This window comes from Nerophis lumbriciformis, linkage group LG19, assembly GCF_033978685.3.
Source record: "Nerophis lumbriciformis linkage group LG19, RoL_Nlum_v2.1, whole genome shotgun sequence".
Lineage (NCBI taxonomy): Eukaryota > Metazoa > Chordata > Actinopteri > Syngnathiformes > Syngnathidae > Nerophis > Nerophis lumbriciformis.
Window position 1 is genome coordinate 26,029,698 of NC_084566.2, and position 17,555 is coordinate 26,047,252.

Genomic DNA, 17,555 nt, shown 5'->3' on the forward strand with positions numbered 1-17,555 from the left:
ATAACGCATTTAATCTTTTCTGAGTCATTCTTGTGCGCAGCTCATTTTTGACTCTTGACAAAAGAGAGAATGAGCGTTCTCCCTCACAGTTACTGACCGGTAGAGTGAGAAAAATCTGTAGCGCAATGTATGTATTAGGAAACGTAGGCTGTAGTCCAAAATGTATTATTGTTTTGAGCAGTCCTGAAGGGGTCCTCTCCTCATCAGTGTTGTTGAGCTGTATAAAAGATTTGAACTGTATAAGCTCCTGTCCAAGACTTTCATTGAGGTCAGATGAGTATGATTCAGTGAGAATCTTGGCCTTTTGAAGGACTGAAGCATTGGACTCTGTATCCAAAGAGAAAAGGACACTGAACAAATTGTTCAGATGTTTGTAGGCCTCCAGACGGTGATTAAGGCTTGAACTCAGTTGATCAATAGAGGCAATAAATGTCTCTATTTGAAACAGTTGCCTTCCCTCAAGCACAACATCTGGGGATGCTGATTCATCAGCAAACTTTTTACGTTTCTTCGTCCGTTCAGCCCTGTAAGATGGGGTGCCACCCAACATGTTTAAGGCTTTCTGCTCAAAATGATCAAATAGATCTCTTTGGGAGAGAACAAAGGTGCGCAGAGATTCCAGCAATCTAACTGCTGTACCAAGGTCCATGTCTGCTTTTTGAAGTTGCAGACTTGTGGCCTGAAATCTGGACAGAACAGTGTCCCAAAAGCCTGCCATGAAGGCCATCTCAAGTGAATCCAGCTTCCGCACTAGACTGTCAGCTTCAGTTTGTGTGTCTCGTTTCTCTGTGTCATCAGTGGAAATACCCTGTAGTGCTGCTCTTATTTTACTGTAGTTCTGCCACAGTGCTTTGGTAGATTCTGCACGGCAACTCCAACGCGTGTTGGATAAAGCTTTAAGTGTGAGATCTATGTTGGAATTGCCAAATACCCTGTCCCATCGGTGTGTGGATGCAGTTGTGAAGTTGTAAATAGACTGAATCAAGTCAAAATACTTAGAGACTTCATTTCCACATCTGTCAATGCTGTTGACTCCCACCAAATTCAAAGAGTGAGCTGCACATGGAATATAGTGTATTAATGGGTTGCTTTTCTTTAAGTGAGCCTGCAACCCATTATACCTCCCTGACATGTTGCTGGCATTATCATAAGCCTGCCCCCTGCAATTTGACAGCTCTAACCCTAGATTTTCCAACACAGACATGACACAGTTAGCCAAACTTTCACCTGTATGGCTAGTAATGGGCTCAAAACCCACAAAGCGTTCAACAACACTGCCCTCTTTGCTAACAAAACGGAATATGAATGTCAATTGGTCCACATGAGATAAATCTGGGGTTGAATCCACAATGATAGAGTAGTATTTGCTTGCTTGCAGTTCATCTGCTATAGCCTGTTTGGTTTTTGCACCCATCAATTCAATTAATTCCTCACAAATGGTGGAGGACAGATATGAGGTATTACCTCGACCCATCTGCCCAAACTTTCTGATGTGATCCTTTAGAAAGGGATCAAATTCAGCCAGGACCTCCAGAATACCAAGGTAGTTCCCATTGAGAGGAGACCCTAACGATTCATTTTTACCCCTAAATGCAAGGCCCCTTTCTGCAAGGAATTTAATGAGTGCAACAACTCTTTGTAACACCTGCCTCCAATAGCTGCTCTCTGCCTGAAACTGTTTGAACAGGTGGCACCTGTGGCGCGGTTCAAGACTGCTTGCATGCAGGTTATGTGCTCAGCACTTCGCTCATGTTCACCAAATCTTTCTGAGTGTTTCCAATCACAATAGCCTGTCACAAAAGAATGCGTTTTTGGGGAAAACAGTTTGCATGCAAAGCAGTAAACATTACCAGTAGAGGGAGAGTACATCATCCACTCTCTTTGTACTCGTTGTCCATTGGGCAGGTGTGAAGTAAAATGTTCATTGTTTAGGCATCGGGTTTTGCCTCCTAGCCCACTGTTCCTCACAGAAGCTGGATAATGGCTGTGACGGTTGTGAAATGATTTTGCACCTCTTTGAATAAGAACTTCACGGTGGCAGAGGGGTTAGTGCATCTGCCTCACAATACGAAGGTCTTGAGTAGTCTTGGGTTCAATCCCGGGCTCGGGATCTTTCTGTGTGGAGTTTGCATGTTCTCCCCGTGACTGCGTGGGTTCCCTCCGGGTTCTCCGGCTTCCTCCCACCTCCAAAGACATGCACCTGGGGATAAGTTGATTGGCAACACTAAATTGGCCTTAGTGTGTGGATGTGAGTGTGAATGTTGTCTGTCTATCTGTGTTGGCCCTGCGATGAGGTGGCGACTTGTCCAGGGTGTACCCCGCCTTCCGCCCGATTGTAGCTGAGATAGGCTCCAGCGCCCCCCGCGACCCCAAAGGGAATAAGCGGTAGAAAATGGATGGATGGATGGATGAATAAGAACTTCCTTCATTGACTCAGTGAGGGTATCAGCCCATTTAGCGGGATCACTAGGTAGAGTTGTCACTGTAGATGGTGTTGAAGAAAGATTCAACTCATTTTCTATGCTGTCCAGAGGTGCAGTGACCTCACATTCATCCGAGCAACTGGCTACTGTTGAGTTGGTTGAATCATTAGCATCCGAAGCATTTGGTTCAGTGCGTACACTTGTAGTGGTCTCAGGATCTTGGGAGCTACATGCTAGCTCAGGTGCATTGCTAACCTTAGCTGAATTTGCAGTAGCATTTATAGAATTGCTTTCAGCAGTTGTCTTTGTACTGAAGAAGCTGGAGATATTTGGAACACTCTCAAGTAAAACTGATTCCTTTTTTTTCTTTTCTTGCTGAATTTTATTTCTAGCTCCTCCACTTAGACGTTTATGATCCATATTTCCCTTCTTTCTGTGCACATTGGCTCTTTGCCTATCACAACAGCTTAACCAACTATGTGTGTGTGTGTGTGTGTGTGTGTGTGTGTGTGTGTGTGTGTGTGTGTGTGTGTGTGTGTGTGTGTGTGTGTGAGTGTGAGTGATGCAATTTTCAAAACTAGCAATCTAGCATTAACAGTCAAAAGCAGAAATCAGCTGATTTCTATAAGAACTGATAACAGATTTCCAATCAATGCTAAACTCAGACAGCGAAAGTCACTAGATGACGTTTTGAGTCGCCAGTCATGTATGGCCAAAAGTCTCTAAATCGAATGCCAACGTTGCTTTATCGCCAACACACTGGGACTCACTGAAGGACTGACAGTGAATAAAAAAAGATGATTAAGATAATTGTGTACTTTTCTCTTCTGATATTTTCACTAAGGACCCCAAGCTATCTGCATGCAGCAACAATGTCTGACAGACAGGAGAGCGGAGTGGTCAGTGATGAATGGCAAGGGAACAGACTGATTTGTACTGAGGAGAAAGAGAGAGCCAATTACAGTGAAATAAATTCCAAAAGAGCCAAGTGACTAGCTGAAGGCAGGGACAAATGCCTTGGAGTGACCAACAAGAGTGCAAAGTACCAAATGGCAAAATGTGGGAAGACCAACAGGCAGATCTGCTTTTACCACTTATCTTCACAACCAAAAAGTCGCTAAATGATGTTTTCAGTCGCTAGCCAGGTATGGCCAAAAGACGCGAAATCTAGCGGTAAAGTCGCTCAATCACACTGACAGTGAAACAAATAATTTTTAAAAAGATAGTAATCGTACAATGTCTTGTACTTTTGTCTTCTTTCTTAATATTTCTCAAAGGACACCAAAATGTCGCTATCTGCAGGCAGCTTGCTAGCTATGATGGCAGCAACAATGTACCTTAGAGTGACTGACCAACAAGAGCCCAAAGTACCTAATGGCAAAATGTGGAGAGACAGACACAATAAATTGCATTAAGATGAAGAGAACTGTTGCTATTATTAATTTTAACAACAACCAGAAAGTCGCTAAATGTCACCAGCCAGGTATGGCCAAAAGTCGCTTAATTGGCCACACACAGTAACAGAGAAACAAACAAACAAACAAAAAGATCATAAAGATAATAGTTGTACAACTTTGTGTACTTTTGTCTACTTTCTAAATATTTTCACAAAGGACACCAACATGTTGCTATCTGCAGGCAGCTTGCTGGCTATGATGGCAGCAACGATGTCTGCCAGACAGGAGAGAGTGGTCAGTGACGATCGAATCGAGAAAATGACAAAATGGGTCAAAGACCAAAAAGTTATTAACTGACAGCAGTGACAAATGTCAGACTGTAAACTTTTTTGAAAGAAAAGGACAAAATGGGAAGATGCTGATAATAACAGCAAAATGGAAAATATAAGAATTTCCAAGTAATGCTCAACTCAAGTGTGTGTGTGTCGTGTGTGTGTGCGTGTTAAACTTCTTGTGGAATGATTTCAAATTATCTCTGAGTCTGAACTGAGGGAAAGGAAACCAAATTTTGAGCAGTCACTCACGAGTTCAAAGTACCAAATGAGGAGATTCTAAAAGAACAGAAAGAAAGACTCGATGGGGGAGGGGCACAGCTAAGAATACTTGAGTGAGATTCTGTGATCCAAATTCGAGATAGAGCTTTTTGATAATGATAATTTGTCAGAGTAAGGTTGTGTAATCAAAATTTGAGAATGAGCTTTGCCAATCAATCAAGAATATTTGCATTAAGTTCTGTGATCAAAATTCAGAAACAACCTTTAATAATTGATAAAGAATATGTGAGTGAGGTTGTGTGATCCAATTTGAGAATTAGCTTTGATAATAATGATTGAGAGCCTCTGGCCCTCTGTGGATCGTGGCCGCGGGGCCAAGTTGGCCTGGCCCCTTGGGGCCTCTGACCCTCTATGGATCGGGGCCAAGTTGGCATGACCCCTCGGGGCCTCTGGCCCTCTATGGATCGTGGCCGCGGGGCCAAGTTGGCCTGACCCCTTGGGGCCACAGGCCCTCTGTGGGTCGCGGCCGCGGGGCCAAGTTGACCTGGCCCGTTGGGGCCTCTTACCCTCTATGGGTCGTGGCCGCGGGGCCAAGTTGACCTGGCCCCTTGGGGCCTCTGGCCTTCTGTGGGTCGCAGCCGCGGGGCCAAGTTGGCCTGGCCCTTTGGGGCCTATGACCCTCTGTGGGTCGTGGCCGCGGGGCCAAGTTGACCTGGCCCCTTGGGGCCTCTGACCGTCTATGGATCATGGCCGCGGGGCCATGTTGGCCTGGCCCCTTGGGGCCTCTGGCCCTCTGTGGGTCTCGGCCGCGGGGCCAAGTTGACCTGGCCCCAAGGGGCCTCTGACCCTCTATGGATCATGGCCGCGGGGCCAAGTTGGCCTGGCCCCTTGGGGCCTAAGATTATTATTTTTGCAAAAGTAGTTTTGCATGCGTCGCGGCCGCGGGGCCAAGTTGGCCTGGCCCCTTGGGGCCTCTGGCCCCCTGGGCATGGGCCCGGTAGGCCCGTTCATTAATCCACCTATGGGTGTGTTATATAGTGCACATTCGTCACTGCACTAGATTAAAGTAAAACTAGTAAGTAAAGAGCTTAATTTTGTGTTGTTAAAAAAATTGTGTAAAACATCAGATAATGAAGCATCTTTCTCATGACACAAACTAAAACGTCTTGCCTGTCAAAGTTGTCCCTTCAGTTGGAAGTCCGATCGAGATCTTGTCCAAAACAGAGTGTCGCAGCAGAAGCATCCTTGATAAGCACTAACGTCTTTTTAACAATGTCTAGCAAAAGTAGCAGTACATTTACTTTTAAACATACGATGATTCTTCTTAGGGTCTTTAAAGCCAGAAAGCCATTGTTGTACTTTGTAAACAATTGTGACGTCATTAGTACTTTAACTTTAACTTTAATAACTCATACTTGCCAACCTTGAGACCTCCGATTTTGGGAGGTGGGGGGGGGTCGGAGGGTGTGGTTGGGGCGGGGGCGTGGTTGGGGGGCGTGATTAAGAGGGGAGGAGTCAAGTATTTCATATATATATATATATATATATATATATATATATATATATAAGAAATACTTGACTTTCAGTGAATTCTAGCTATATATATATATATATATATATATATATATATATATATATATATTATTTTATTTATTTTTATTTTTTTAAATTTATTTATTTTTATTATATATATATATATATATATATATATATATATATATGAGAAATACTTGAATTTCAGTGTTCATTTATTTACACATATACACACACATAACACTCATCTACTCATTGTTGAGTTAAGGGTTGAATTGTCCATCCTTGTTCTATTCTCTGTCACTATTTTTCTAACCATGCTGAACACCCTCTTTTATGATGCATTCTGCTTCGTCTCCTTGTTGTGTGCGCAGTTGTGCACTGCACTCTCTAAAAGCCGTAGATGTTATTGTCACATATGCATGTACAGTAGATGGCAGTATTGTCCTGTTTAAGAGTGTCACAACATTGCTGTTTACGGCAGACGAACTGCTTTACGGTAGACGAAAACGTGACTGCTGTTGTTGTGTGTTGTTACCGCGCTGGGAGGACGTTAATGAAACTGCCTAACAATAAACCCACATAAGAAACCAAGAACTCGCCCTCGATCATTCTACAGTTATAACGTGATTGGGCAGGCATGCTGTTTATATTGTGGGAAAGCGAACGTGAAAACAGGCTGTCGACACGTCACTCAGGTCCGCCTGAATTTCGGGAGATTTTCGGGGGAAAATTTGTCCCGGGAGGTTTTCGGGAGAGGCGCTGAATTTCGGGAGTCTCCCGGAAAATCCGGGGGGGTTGGCAAGTATGCCATAACTCTCTGTTTAACCCGTCCACAGGCACATGCTGAAGACAGAGTGTTGAAACTTGCCAGCGTTTTCAAAAGTCTGAGTTTTTTAAGACAAAAGTATGCGTTAGCGTTTAGACAACAGGCCAAAACGCATAGAAAAATACAAGTTTTTAAAGTGTCTGTTTGTGTGGATATGGCCCCAACATGTGGGATTCTTTGTTTGGGCACTCGATTCCACAAATTGTTATGGAAGCAAACGGACGAATTTGGTTGGCCATACAATAATCGAGACAAAAATGTTTTTAAATTTCCTTGAAAGCTGAATCCTATGAAAAGTGGGGAGGACAAAAAAAAGAGGTTTAACAGAAACTCCAATGTTCATGTTGAGTTTGCTCCTCATGTGTCCTCCAAGCGGTGAATGAAGATAAAGCTTGTCTCTTTAAGATGTGCTGCAGATATTATCGCATAAAGGACCGTTTATGATCCAAAGTCACTTCTAGACCTTCTGCCATGGCCACAAGATTACAAAGTGACTTTATGAATATATCACACTAAAGCATGCGTGGTAATAAACTCTCACTTTCACTTAAGATGAATTATGATAGAGTGGCAAACCTGTTTCTGCTTTTAGCTCAAGTGCTTGGTTCACATTGAACATTTTCAATTCCATTCATGTCAATGTCCCTCGGGGGCATTAAGTTTATGCTCCGCCTGCAGAGTAACTCACTTAAAAAGGTATTTTACAACCATGCCTGAAGGAATCATTGTGTTTTATTAAATGCCAGAATCAGTTTTTTTGTAAGTGACCTTGATATAGCCAGAAATGTATGCTACGTTTTACAAATGAATAAATTCACATTTTGTGGTCATTAGAACACGTCTTTGTGTGTTTGTTTTAGGGAGAACATGAGCGCCATGCCTCTGGATGTGACGGCCTGCCTGGGCGGGGCCAAGTCAGTCGCTATGAGCAGCACCTCCCCAGACGCCACGGTCACCAGCAATCACTTCACCACGTCTGCATGCGGCTTTGGCCAAGCCCCCACGCCGCAGGGAAACGGCCACATGCTCAAGCTGGGCAGCCCCTCAGCCCCGCAGGGAAGCCCCAGTGTCACATCTGGGGCCCAAGGTGCCATTTTATCCCCTTGCCATCACCACAGCCCCAATATGGTGGCTAGCAGCAGCAGCAGCGCTAGCAGCCCCCACCTCTCCCACCGCCCTTCCGGTTCTTTCTCACCTGTTAGTGGACTCCACTCACCAGCATCTGTCGGCAGCAGCACAACAAACAACCACGGCTTCAGCAGCAACCCGCTTGGTGCCCTGCAGGCCCTCGGCCAGGCCCATAGGGCTTCACAGGGCCAGCATCCCGACTCCCCTGACAGCAAAGCTCTTGCCCTGCTCAGCCCTCTTTCGAGCAGTCAAGATAAGGACAATCTCAGTTTAGAGGCAGACTTGCTCGGAACGTTTGGGGAGCATCAGGACTTGTTGTCGTTTCAAAACAAGGAGGACGAGCTGGGAAAAGATGAGGACCCCAATGACTTTGACGACCTGCATGAACTGGGCGACACCCCAGACCGCCTTCTGAACAACAAAGGTCACACCCAGTTGCTCCAACTCCTCACCACCAAGTTGGAACCCCCGGATCCCTGCTCGTCTCCCCTGGGGGAGCAGAACTGTAAAGAGCTGGCTGGCTTAGGTGGGGGACCCAACAACCACTCCACCTCCCTCAAGGAAAAACATAAAATTCTTCACAGGCTGCTGCAAAACAGCAGCTCACCCGTGGAACTGGCCAAGCTGACGGCCGAGGCCACTGGGAAAGAACCCACCGGCCCTGAGTCCGCCGTAGATGACAACTTGGCCGTCATGGGCGAGCTGGGCATCAAACAGGATCCGGAGAGCCCTAAAAAGAAGGATAATGTGTTGCTCCGCTACCTGCTTGATCGCGACGATAACGGCATCCTGGATAAAGCAATCAAGATAGAGACTGCCGACGGTCCGAAGCTGTCCAACATCAAGACAGAGAAACTGGACGCAGGCTACAACATGGCCGACCAGGTCAGTCAAGGTTAACATGAGATCAGTAATTGATCTCCGTAACATAATTATTCTACATTTAAAACACTTATTTGTGGTCTAGATATTTATTGGATATGGTTTGGTGTAAATTTTTCTCCAGAGTCACTTCAATAACCCGTTTTTTGATTCTGTCTGCAAGATGTTCGATTGTGGAGGCGGATAAAACCAGCCAACATATTTTGCTAGTTTTGCTGTCAGTTCCATCAAGTTTTTTTTTTTAATTCAAAAATTCATCAATGTAAATGCCTAAGAATGTTGTATGTTGCATTCTTTCTATAATATATATATATGTTCTGTTATTTAAAAAGTAATATGTGTGTAGTAATTTCACTTAATCAAGCCTTAATTTTAACAATACACACTACAAATTAATAAAAATATGTATCATTTGTGCTAAAATCCTATCATCAGGTCAAAATTGGTATCAAGGCTCCAATAGCGGTATCGTATCGGAACTGAAGAAATTGTATCGGGACACTCCTTACTATTATGGTTCGAGAGCATGGGGATCCAAACATGCCCAAACGTATCGCAATTTATCTCTGGAAAATGTACACTTTTTAAATATATATCTTGAAGTCTTCGCAGCTATTTTTTGTTTTAAAACACAGTCGAAAATAAAGTTCATAAACTTTATACAGATTCACCCGGTCACAGCAGTAGGTACACCTGCACACTCGCCGATCAATTCAGAGCCGCATGAACAAACGTTGCTTTTAGCGGCATTATTGTCAATGCATGTCCGCTTTGGAGTTTTTATTCACATTTCAGGATTAGATAAAAATAATACTTTAGCTTACCTTTTTTGTGATTTTTCATAACTTGAAGCAGAGGGTTCAGAGCCCCTTGTAGCTGAGCGCTTGACTTAATGTCTAAATAAGTGCTTCCATCTCACGGTTATGTCAGTGACAAAAGCCGGCAAAAAAGAGGCATACAAAAATGCATATGCCTTATTATTTGACATTTTTGGAATTGTTTAGTACGAGTATCCAGCATTGTAACAACATTTATAAGTAAGAAAAGACAGATTTTACAAAGGTGCCTTTTTAAGAGAAGATGAGTGTGGCTTTGTTTGCTTGTCTCTGGGTTAGTTTTAGGATTTTTATGGGGTGGTGGCTCAGATTGTTCAGATGATTCACCCACCTTGCTCCCAGTGCCGCTTACACTGGTGTATGAATGTGAATAAATGTTTGGTTGTGGTCGGAGAGGCTGTAAGCGCAAATAGGCTGTCTACCCCAGGGCAGGTGTGGCTACAAATGTAGCTTACCACCATCAGTGTGAGCATGTGGAGTGAATGATGGATTATCAGTTCTCACTGTAAAGCGTTTGAGTCAAAAAGCGCGAGATAAATCTAATCCACTACTATTATTGTTATTATTATTATTATTTGATTGACACCTGCAGAGAGGAAGTCGCCAGCTGTTTAAAAAGAGTAAAAAAAAAAACACATTAACTTTCCAGGCTGATGATGTCTGTTCATTACAAATGACATGTATGCACCAGCAACATATTCATATGATATGTTAACGACTGCGAGTCACAAGAGTTGTACTTTGAGCTTGTGTTCTACCACACTTGTTGTAACACAAGTACAATAATTACATGGGTTGCAATTGGTAGCCTGCAGGCTTGAAGCATCTGTAACACACACGCACGCACACGTTGGTGAAAGTTGGTCAATGAAGCGTGCACTAAACAGAGCCGCATCTTACTGGACATCACACATGACCTCATTATTGGAGACAGGGTATTTTTAGTCCCTCTTCCATTCATCAGCAAAACAGCTGCAGGAACTAAGCATGGGATTTAACCCCCAAAAAATTACACTAGTCTATGGCTTGTGCATTTTTGAGTTTTAAATGTAGATATTTAAAAAATAAAAGTTGTCATCTGAGATGTTAAGCACTTCCCTAAATACTCTCAGACCAGCGAGCTAGAAGACCTTCTCGAGGGGCTTCAGGGCGGTGGCCAGCAACTGTTCCCCCGGCAGCCCCCTTGCAGAGGCCCGACCGCTGCTTCAGCCACCTCTTCCTCTGTGGCGCCCGGCTTCTCCACGGACAAGCAGAGCATCATTGGCGACATCCTGCAGATGATGGACAGCGGCCACGGCAGCCCACCACCCCAGCATCGCGCCTTCCCTGGCCAACCAGCTCGAGTTTCTTCTGCGAGAAGCACGTCTCTGGATGGCGCTATGGGTCCTGGTCCTGCCAGGCCTCTCCCCCCACAGCAAAGGAATACCAACCCCTATCCGTTACTACAGCAGCAGCAAGGCATGATGGGAAGCTGTGCAGGCACAGCTACAAACCCAAATGGTGAGCATGCTAAAACCAACACAGCGTTTTAAAATGACAGTTTTACTAACTCATATTTTTGTCATCCATGTTGGCCGGTGGGCCAGTACGGGGCCCCATGCAGCATGACTGGGTTCCCCAGGGGTCCACAGGAGCCACCACAGCACCAGTCATGGTCCAATGTGTCAGACCAGTCCGTATGGTCCCTAACATGAACAGTGCTGTGTCAGCTCGGAGCGCCGGTGTGCCCGCGTCCAGATCTGTGGTCAACATGCAGATGATGGGCAGCGGTGAGCATAAACCAGCACTCAATAAGCAAAAGTCTGATATCACATCTTCTTCAACGTTCTTCTGCTTTTGTCCAATCAGAGATAGAGATGGATAACTCGGCCTACCCTCAGCAGCACACACCGTCCAATCAGACGGCTGCTTGGCCTGACAGGATGACGATGATGGATCACTATGGAAACCAAAGCAGGTTAGGGGAATATTTAAGTATTTTTGTTGTTGGCCATGACGTCATGACAGTATTGTACTTATTGAGACATTTGGAAGAACAAAAAGCGACCTTTTGCGTTGAATCTCCCAGGTCGTCATACAACGTTTTTCAGGAGGACAGGATGGGCTGCTTCGGGGCGGGGCCCGAGGGTCCAGCGGATGAAGGAACCCTCCTGAACCAGCTGTGCTCAGTGCTGAAGGACTATGAGGGACTGGAAGAACTTGACAAGATGTTGGGGATCCCCACACTGGCTGGACAGGTGAGTAGAATATTTCAGTTTTGTATTGTCAAACGTACTGAATGACAACCAAGATGATACTGGACCACTTTTTGGCACAATTGTATGGTTCCTAAGGGGCGCTGAGTAAACATGACATGAGTGGTTTTGGCTCCACTTCACATTGAAATTACGTGTAAAATCACAAAAAAATTTGTTTAATGTATATATATATATATATATATATATATATATATATATATATATTATTTAATATTTCATCCTTTTTCAGGGTCCTCTGTCGGACCAGGACCAGTTCTTCAGCTCCACTATAAAGCCTCCCCTGTACAGTCAACACTACGCGGCTCAGTCGGGCTATGGCGGAATGTCTCCCGACAGCTCCTACCTCTGCCCTTCTATGGGCGGCCACATGGGGCAGCAGAGAGTCGGCGGCTACCCACCAATGATGAGGATGCCTGGGGGTGCCGGGCCCAGATCAGCCGGCATGAAACCTGGTGGGCCAAACCCCATAGTGCCACCGCAGCCCAACAACTTGAGGCTGCAGCTGCAGCACAGACTGCAGGCCCAGCTGGTACTGCGGCCCCAAATATTTTTGAAATATTCCAAAGCAGAAAATCCTCCTTTTTCTGGATGCTTCTCTATAAATGTTTATGTAGATTAATGTCATCTTTTATTTGCTTTTTCTCCTAGAACCGCCAGCCCATGGGGAACCAGATGGGTGGCGGGTCCAGCATGAATCTACCTCTCAGGTCCAACGTTCCAAACCAGGTCAGTCTTCTGCTCTCTGTGTGAGGATTGAGCAGTGATGTTGTTAAATGTGTATTAATAAAGCTGTTTTTATCATTCTTATTGTGTAACCCTAATCTGTTCCTGTCCACAAGGCGCGGTCAACCCCTTAGTTTGTCATTCAACAGCATAGTGGGCAATTCAAATTGTTTTCATTGGTCTATTGGGCAGGAGGGATTGATACCTGTGAACAATGTTCCCTCTAATTTTTCATGTGTGTGAGCAAACGCAAAAACTCCCTGAGCATTCAGTGGAGCCCATGTGAGCAACATCAGACGTGCACACTGTGGCTACACCAGCAGCACACCTGTCCCAAACCTGACTAAATAACAAATTAAATCTCCATCCATCCATCCATTCCAGCTTGTCCCTTTCGGGACAAGCTGGAGCCTAACTCAGCTGCATTCGGGCGGAAGGCGGGTACACCCTGGACAAGTCCCCATCTCATCGCAGGGCCAACACAGATAGACAGACAACATTCTCTTATTATTATAATCAAATGACAGCAATCATTTCCTTGAGGTTATTTTTTAATAAGTGTTTAGGCCCACTTACAATGACAATAACAAAAAATATTGTTTTTCATGAACTGTGTACTTGTATTGTTTGTCTGGGTGGAGGTCCTGCTTTGGAAATAATTTGTACCCCTTTTAGACATTGCATTTAGTTCCCATTAAAACATTCACATGTTGCACAATGAGATGTAAGCGGGGGATCGTGTGTACATTCCTGCAACTTCCTGTTTGTAAAAAATATATTTTTATTAGTATTTATTTAATATAATAACAGCATTTCATGATTAATATTTATAAATTAAGATTCCTAATAAATTACACTAAAATAAGCACACATTTGATTGGTAAATCATAGTGTAACGACCTGGAATGACACTTTATGTGTGGTGTTGGAGTTGTCCGACTTTTTGTGTGGCTGTAAACGCATCACTGGCTAAGTGCCAAATGTGCATGTGTTGGCGCAAGTGAGAAAGAGCGAGCGGCTGCTGTTGATATAACAAAGTTAGTTTTGGTCTGGTTTGTACTGCAGAAAATGACCAGTTTTGCTAGATATCATTTTTTTTGCTAATGTTTTGGTGATGTGTTTATGGCCGACAATAAATAGTTTTGCTCAGTAAAGTGGTCGATGGAATTCATGTCCTCAAAGCGTCTCGACAGACGTTACAATATTTGAACAATGATGACGAAAACGGTTTTCTCTGTCGTGTCCGTGTCGTGTCGAAAATTATTATGCGCTTATTTTTTTATTTGATTTTGTGCGTGGCATAGATTTGCCGTGCGCAGAGGACGCTTGAGCAGTGCGCAATTGCACAGGCGCGCACCTTAGAGGGAACATTGCCTGTGAATCCAGCCTAGCAACACATGCTTGTGCAAAAACATGATGGTTGTTATGATGCCCCATGTGTGTCTCCAGGGATCGTTCAACGCTCAGATGTTGGCTCAGCGTCAGCGCGAGTACCTCAGCAACCACCTGCGCCAACGCCAGCAGCAGCAGCAACAACATGTGCACCAGCAGCGTGCCATGATGGCCGTCAACATGGCCGCCCCCAGTTCACGTGTGTCTCAAAGCAACGAGCAACAGTTTTCCTACCCGGCCCCCAGTTACGGTACCAACTTTACTGTCTTGCTTTGTTTCAATGCAGCTTCCTGTACAGTTTTCAATGTGTACACTGTACAATTATATTAGCACCCTATTCCACGTTGTTGCTTTTGACAAACTATTTTTGGGGGTGTCCCAATCCGATATCGGTATTGGACATCGGCCCAATACAAGGAAAAAAAACAAGTATCGAATTATATCACTTCGACACAGGCAGTCCTGCAGCGTGTTTACTTCTGCAAAACTGGGCAGCCAGTTAACATTTAAACGTCCTCCAATAAGCACACAAGCTTGGTCTTTTGTTGTATTTTAGTAAAGTCGTTTACATAAGGTAAACATGGTAGGCTATAGGCTACTAGGAACTTGCAGCTACTCAACAGCTAAGCACACAATAGTACACAAGCTAGACATACATCAGTGTCTTTATTGGAAAATGTGGCATCTTAAAACAGCACATTTGTCAATATAACCAAGTATAAAATAGTTACAGTTGTATATTACTTACAGATATAAAGTCTCCAAGGCAGAGGCGTATTAAAAAGTATCAAGTAACAAACGTTTCCACACGAGCTTAACCTAATGAATTATTGTAACCAAAAACAATTACCACTCCACTTGAAGATTGCATGAGTCCATTTTTTTTCTCTGTCTTTATTTACAAAGCATTATAAAAATCCATACACTTAACAATTTTATATGATTTGTAAGTGCTTTGTTAAAGGGAAACTCCCAGGAAGCTGTAATAGCTTATAAGCGGGGGCCTAATACAGTACCATATTTTTCAGAGTATAAGTCGCTCCGGAGTATACGTCGCACCGGCCGAAAATGCATAACAAAGAAGGAAAAAAACATATATAAGTCGCACTGGAGTATAAGTTACATTTTATGGGGAAATTTATTTGATAAAACCCAACACCAAGAATAGACATTTGAAAGGCAATTTAAAATACCGGTAACTAAAGAATAGTGAACAACAGGCTGAATAAGTGTACGTTATATGACACATAAATAACCAACTGGGAACGTGCCTGGTATGTTAACGTAACATATTATGGTAAGAGTCATTCAAATAACTATAACATATAGAACATGCTATACGTTTACCAAACAATATGTCACTCCTAATCGCTAAATCCCATGAAATCTTATACGTCTAGTCTCTTACGTGAATGAGCTAAATAATATTATTTGATATTTTACGGTAATGTGTTAATAATTTCACACATAAGTCGCTCCTGAGTATAAGTCGCACCCCCGGCCAAAATATGAAAAAAACTGCGACTTATAGTCCGAAAAATACGTATAACATTAATACAATTTTTACATGCTTACATCCTAAACAATTTTCCTAATCATTTAACACATTCACACATCATTTCAATTTGTACTGTTGAATTCTTTTTATGTTAGTTGGTAGTCTTGCACATTGTAATTTGCCAATAACATGCATATTTATTTCAGTATGCATACTACAATAATAGATGTTAAATAATTTATGTTACAATAAACAAACAATAACACAACAATATTAAATAAACAAAAATCTCTTGCTTTGTATGATTGTTAATGTTTTTCAAAGTTTGGGTTCATGGGGTGGAATATAGTAGCAAAAATTCAAATTTCAAGAGTTTTTATTTTTATTTTCTCAATGAAGTAGATTGGGTGATTGGACTGTCAAGTTTGTTCAAGATATTTGGGCCTTTACACGTTATACTAAAGCTTGTGCCTTTGAGTTTATGGCGTTTGCCCTTTAGCTAATGTTTTCTTCTAGTGTTATGTGTATGTGTGGAAGGGGTGATAGGAATGAGCTCACAGAGCTGGTCATTCAGCTTATATACCACATTATATATCCCGCATGCAATATGTAAAACGTTTCTCTCGGTGAGTTTCAGAAGCTTCATCTTGGAAAAAATCTAACGGAGCTATAAAGTCCGACCATGTTATGGCTCGTATCGCTTTCTTTTGAAGGATTTGTAATTTATCTCGATAACTTGGATAAGTGTTAAAACATATTGCAGTAATTTAGATGTGGTTCAAATAAGGATCTGTACAGGACTTTTAGGAGTGCTTCAAGAGGCAAAGAGTGTTTGACTTTATAAAACCAGCCAACATATTTTGCTAGTTTTGCTGTGAGATCATCAAGTTTTTTTTTTAATTAAAAAATGTATGATCAATATAAATGCCTAAGAATTTTGTATGTTGCATTATTTCTAGAATCCTGTTATTGATCCTATTACAGACACAGTCCTTATTTTTATGAGTTATATTAGAAGAAAAAATTATATAATGAGTATTAGTTATATTAATGGATAATTTATTACATTTTAGCCAGAGGTTGACTTTATTCAGTTCTTCATTCATTGTTGTCTGTAAAATAATTCCATGATTTTGTGAGAAAAGAACAAATTTGTGTCATCAGCGAACATATTTTTATCCAAAATATCAGATGAATTTGTCAAGTCATTTATATAGGTAATAAAAAGAAGAGGACCCAATAGTGAACCCTGTGGTACTCTATATTTGATAGTTTTTGTGCTGAGATTTCCTGCTGCTAATTTGCACATATTGCTTTCTCTCAGATAGATGGCTTCTGAACCAACGGAGAGCAACACCCCTGACGCCATAATGCTAAAGTTTGCCCAATGAAATGTCAAAGTTAATGGTAACAAACGCTTTTGACAAATCAAGGAAGACACCAACTCCACACTTGCCTTTGTCAATAGCATCATTAACTTCTTGTGCTCTGTTTTCAAAAGCCATACTGATATGGAGTTAGATAATGCATTTTATTCATGAAACCACTTAACCTAACATATACGATCACTCAAATACTTTGCAAAAAGTAGTTAGTACTGATATGGGTCGATAATTTTGCATATTATTTTTATTCCCGGCTTTAAAATTTGGGATGATTTTTGTATTCTTGATTTTCCTAGGCACTATTCCGTAATACAGTGATAGGTCGATGCAATGGACCAGTGAGTCACTTATTTCTTGTACTATAAATTTGACAATGTTTCCACACATTTCAATCATTCCTTCTGTGCAATAGCTGTTCAGACAATTAATAGGTTTGTGGTTTTGATATTTACGATTGTTCTGTTATTTAAAAAGTAATACGTGTGTAGTAATTTTACTTAATCAAGCCTTAATTTTAACATTACACACTACAAATTAATAAAAATATGTGTCATTTGTGCTAAAATCCTATCATCAGGTCAAAATTGGTATCGGCCAATACTCAAGGCTCCAGTAGCGGTATCGTATCGGAAGTGAAGAAATTGTATCGGGACACTCCTTACTATTATGGTTCGAGAGCACAGGGATCCAAACGCATACATAAAAAATATATAATAG

The 17,555-nt window shown here is 42.5% G+C and overlaps 1 protein-coding gene across 2 annotated transcripts in view; it reads left to right on the forward strand.

Annotated features, from left to right (window-relative positions):
* The window catches only part of LOC133618585 (nuclear receptor coactivator 2-like), an 85,711-nt gene that overhangs the window by 56,798 nt on the left and 11,358 nt on the right, over positions 1–17,555 (forward strand). For both annotated transcript variants that reach the window (XM_061979090.1, XM_061979089.1), the window contains exons 10-17: positions 7,597–8,749; positions 10,695–11,082; positions 11,169–11,351; positions 11,431–11,539; positions 11,651–11,819; positions 12,070–12,369; positions 12,489–12,566; positions 14,013–14,205. In XM_061979090.1, the coding sequence (XP_061835074.1) occupies positions 7,597–8,749; positions 10,695–11,082; positions 11,169–11,351; positions 11,431–11,539; positions 11,651–11,819; positions 12,070–12,369; positions 12,489–12,566; positions 14,013–14,205 (2,573 nt within the window). The remainder of the gene's footprint in view (positions 1–7,596; positions 8,750–10,694; positions 11,083–11,168; positions 11,352–11,430; positions 11,540–11,650; positions 11,820–12,069; positions 12,370–12,488; positions 12,567–14,012; positions 14,206–17,555) is intronic.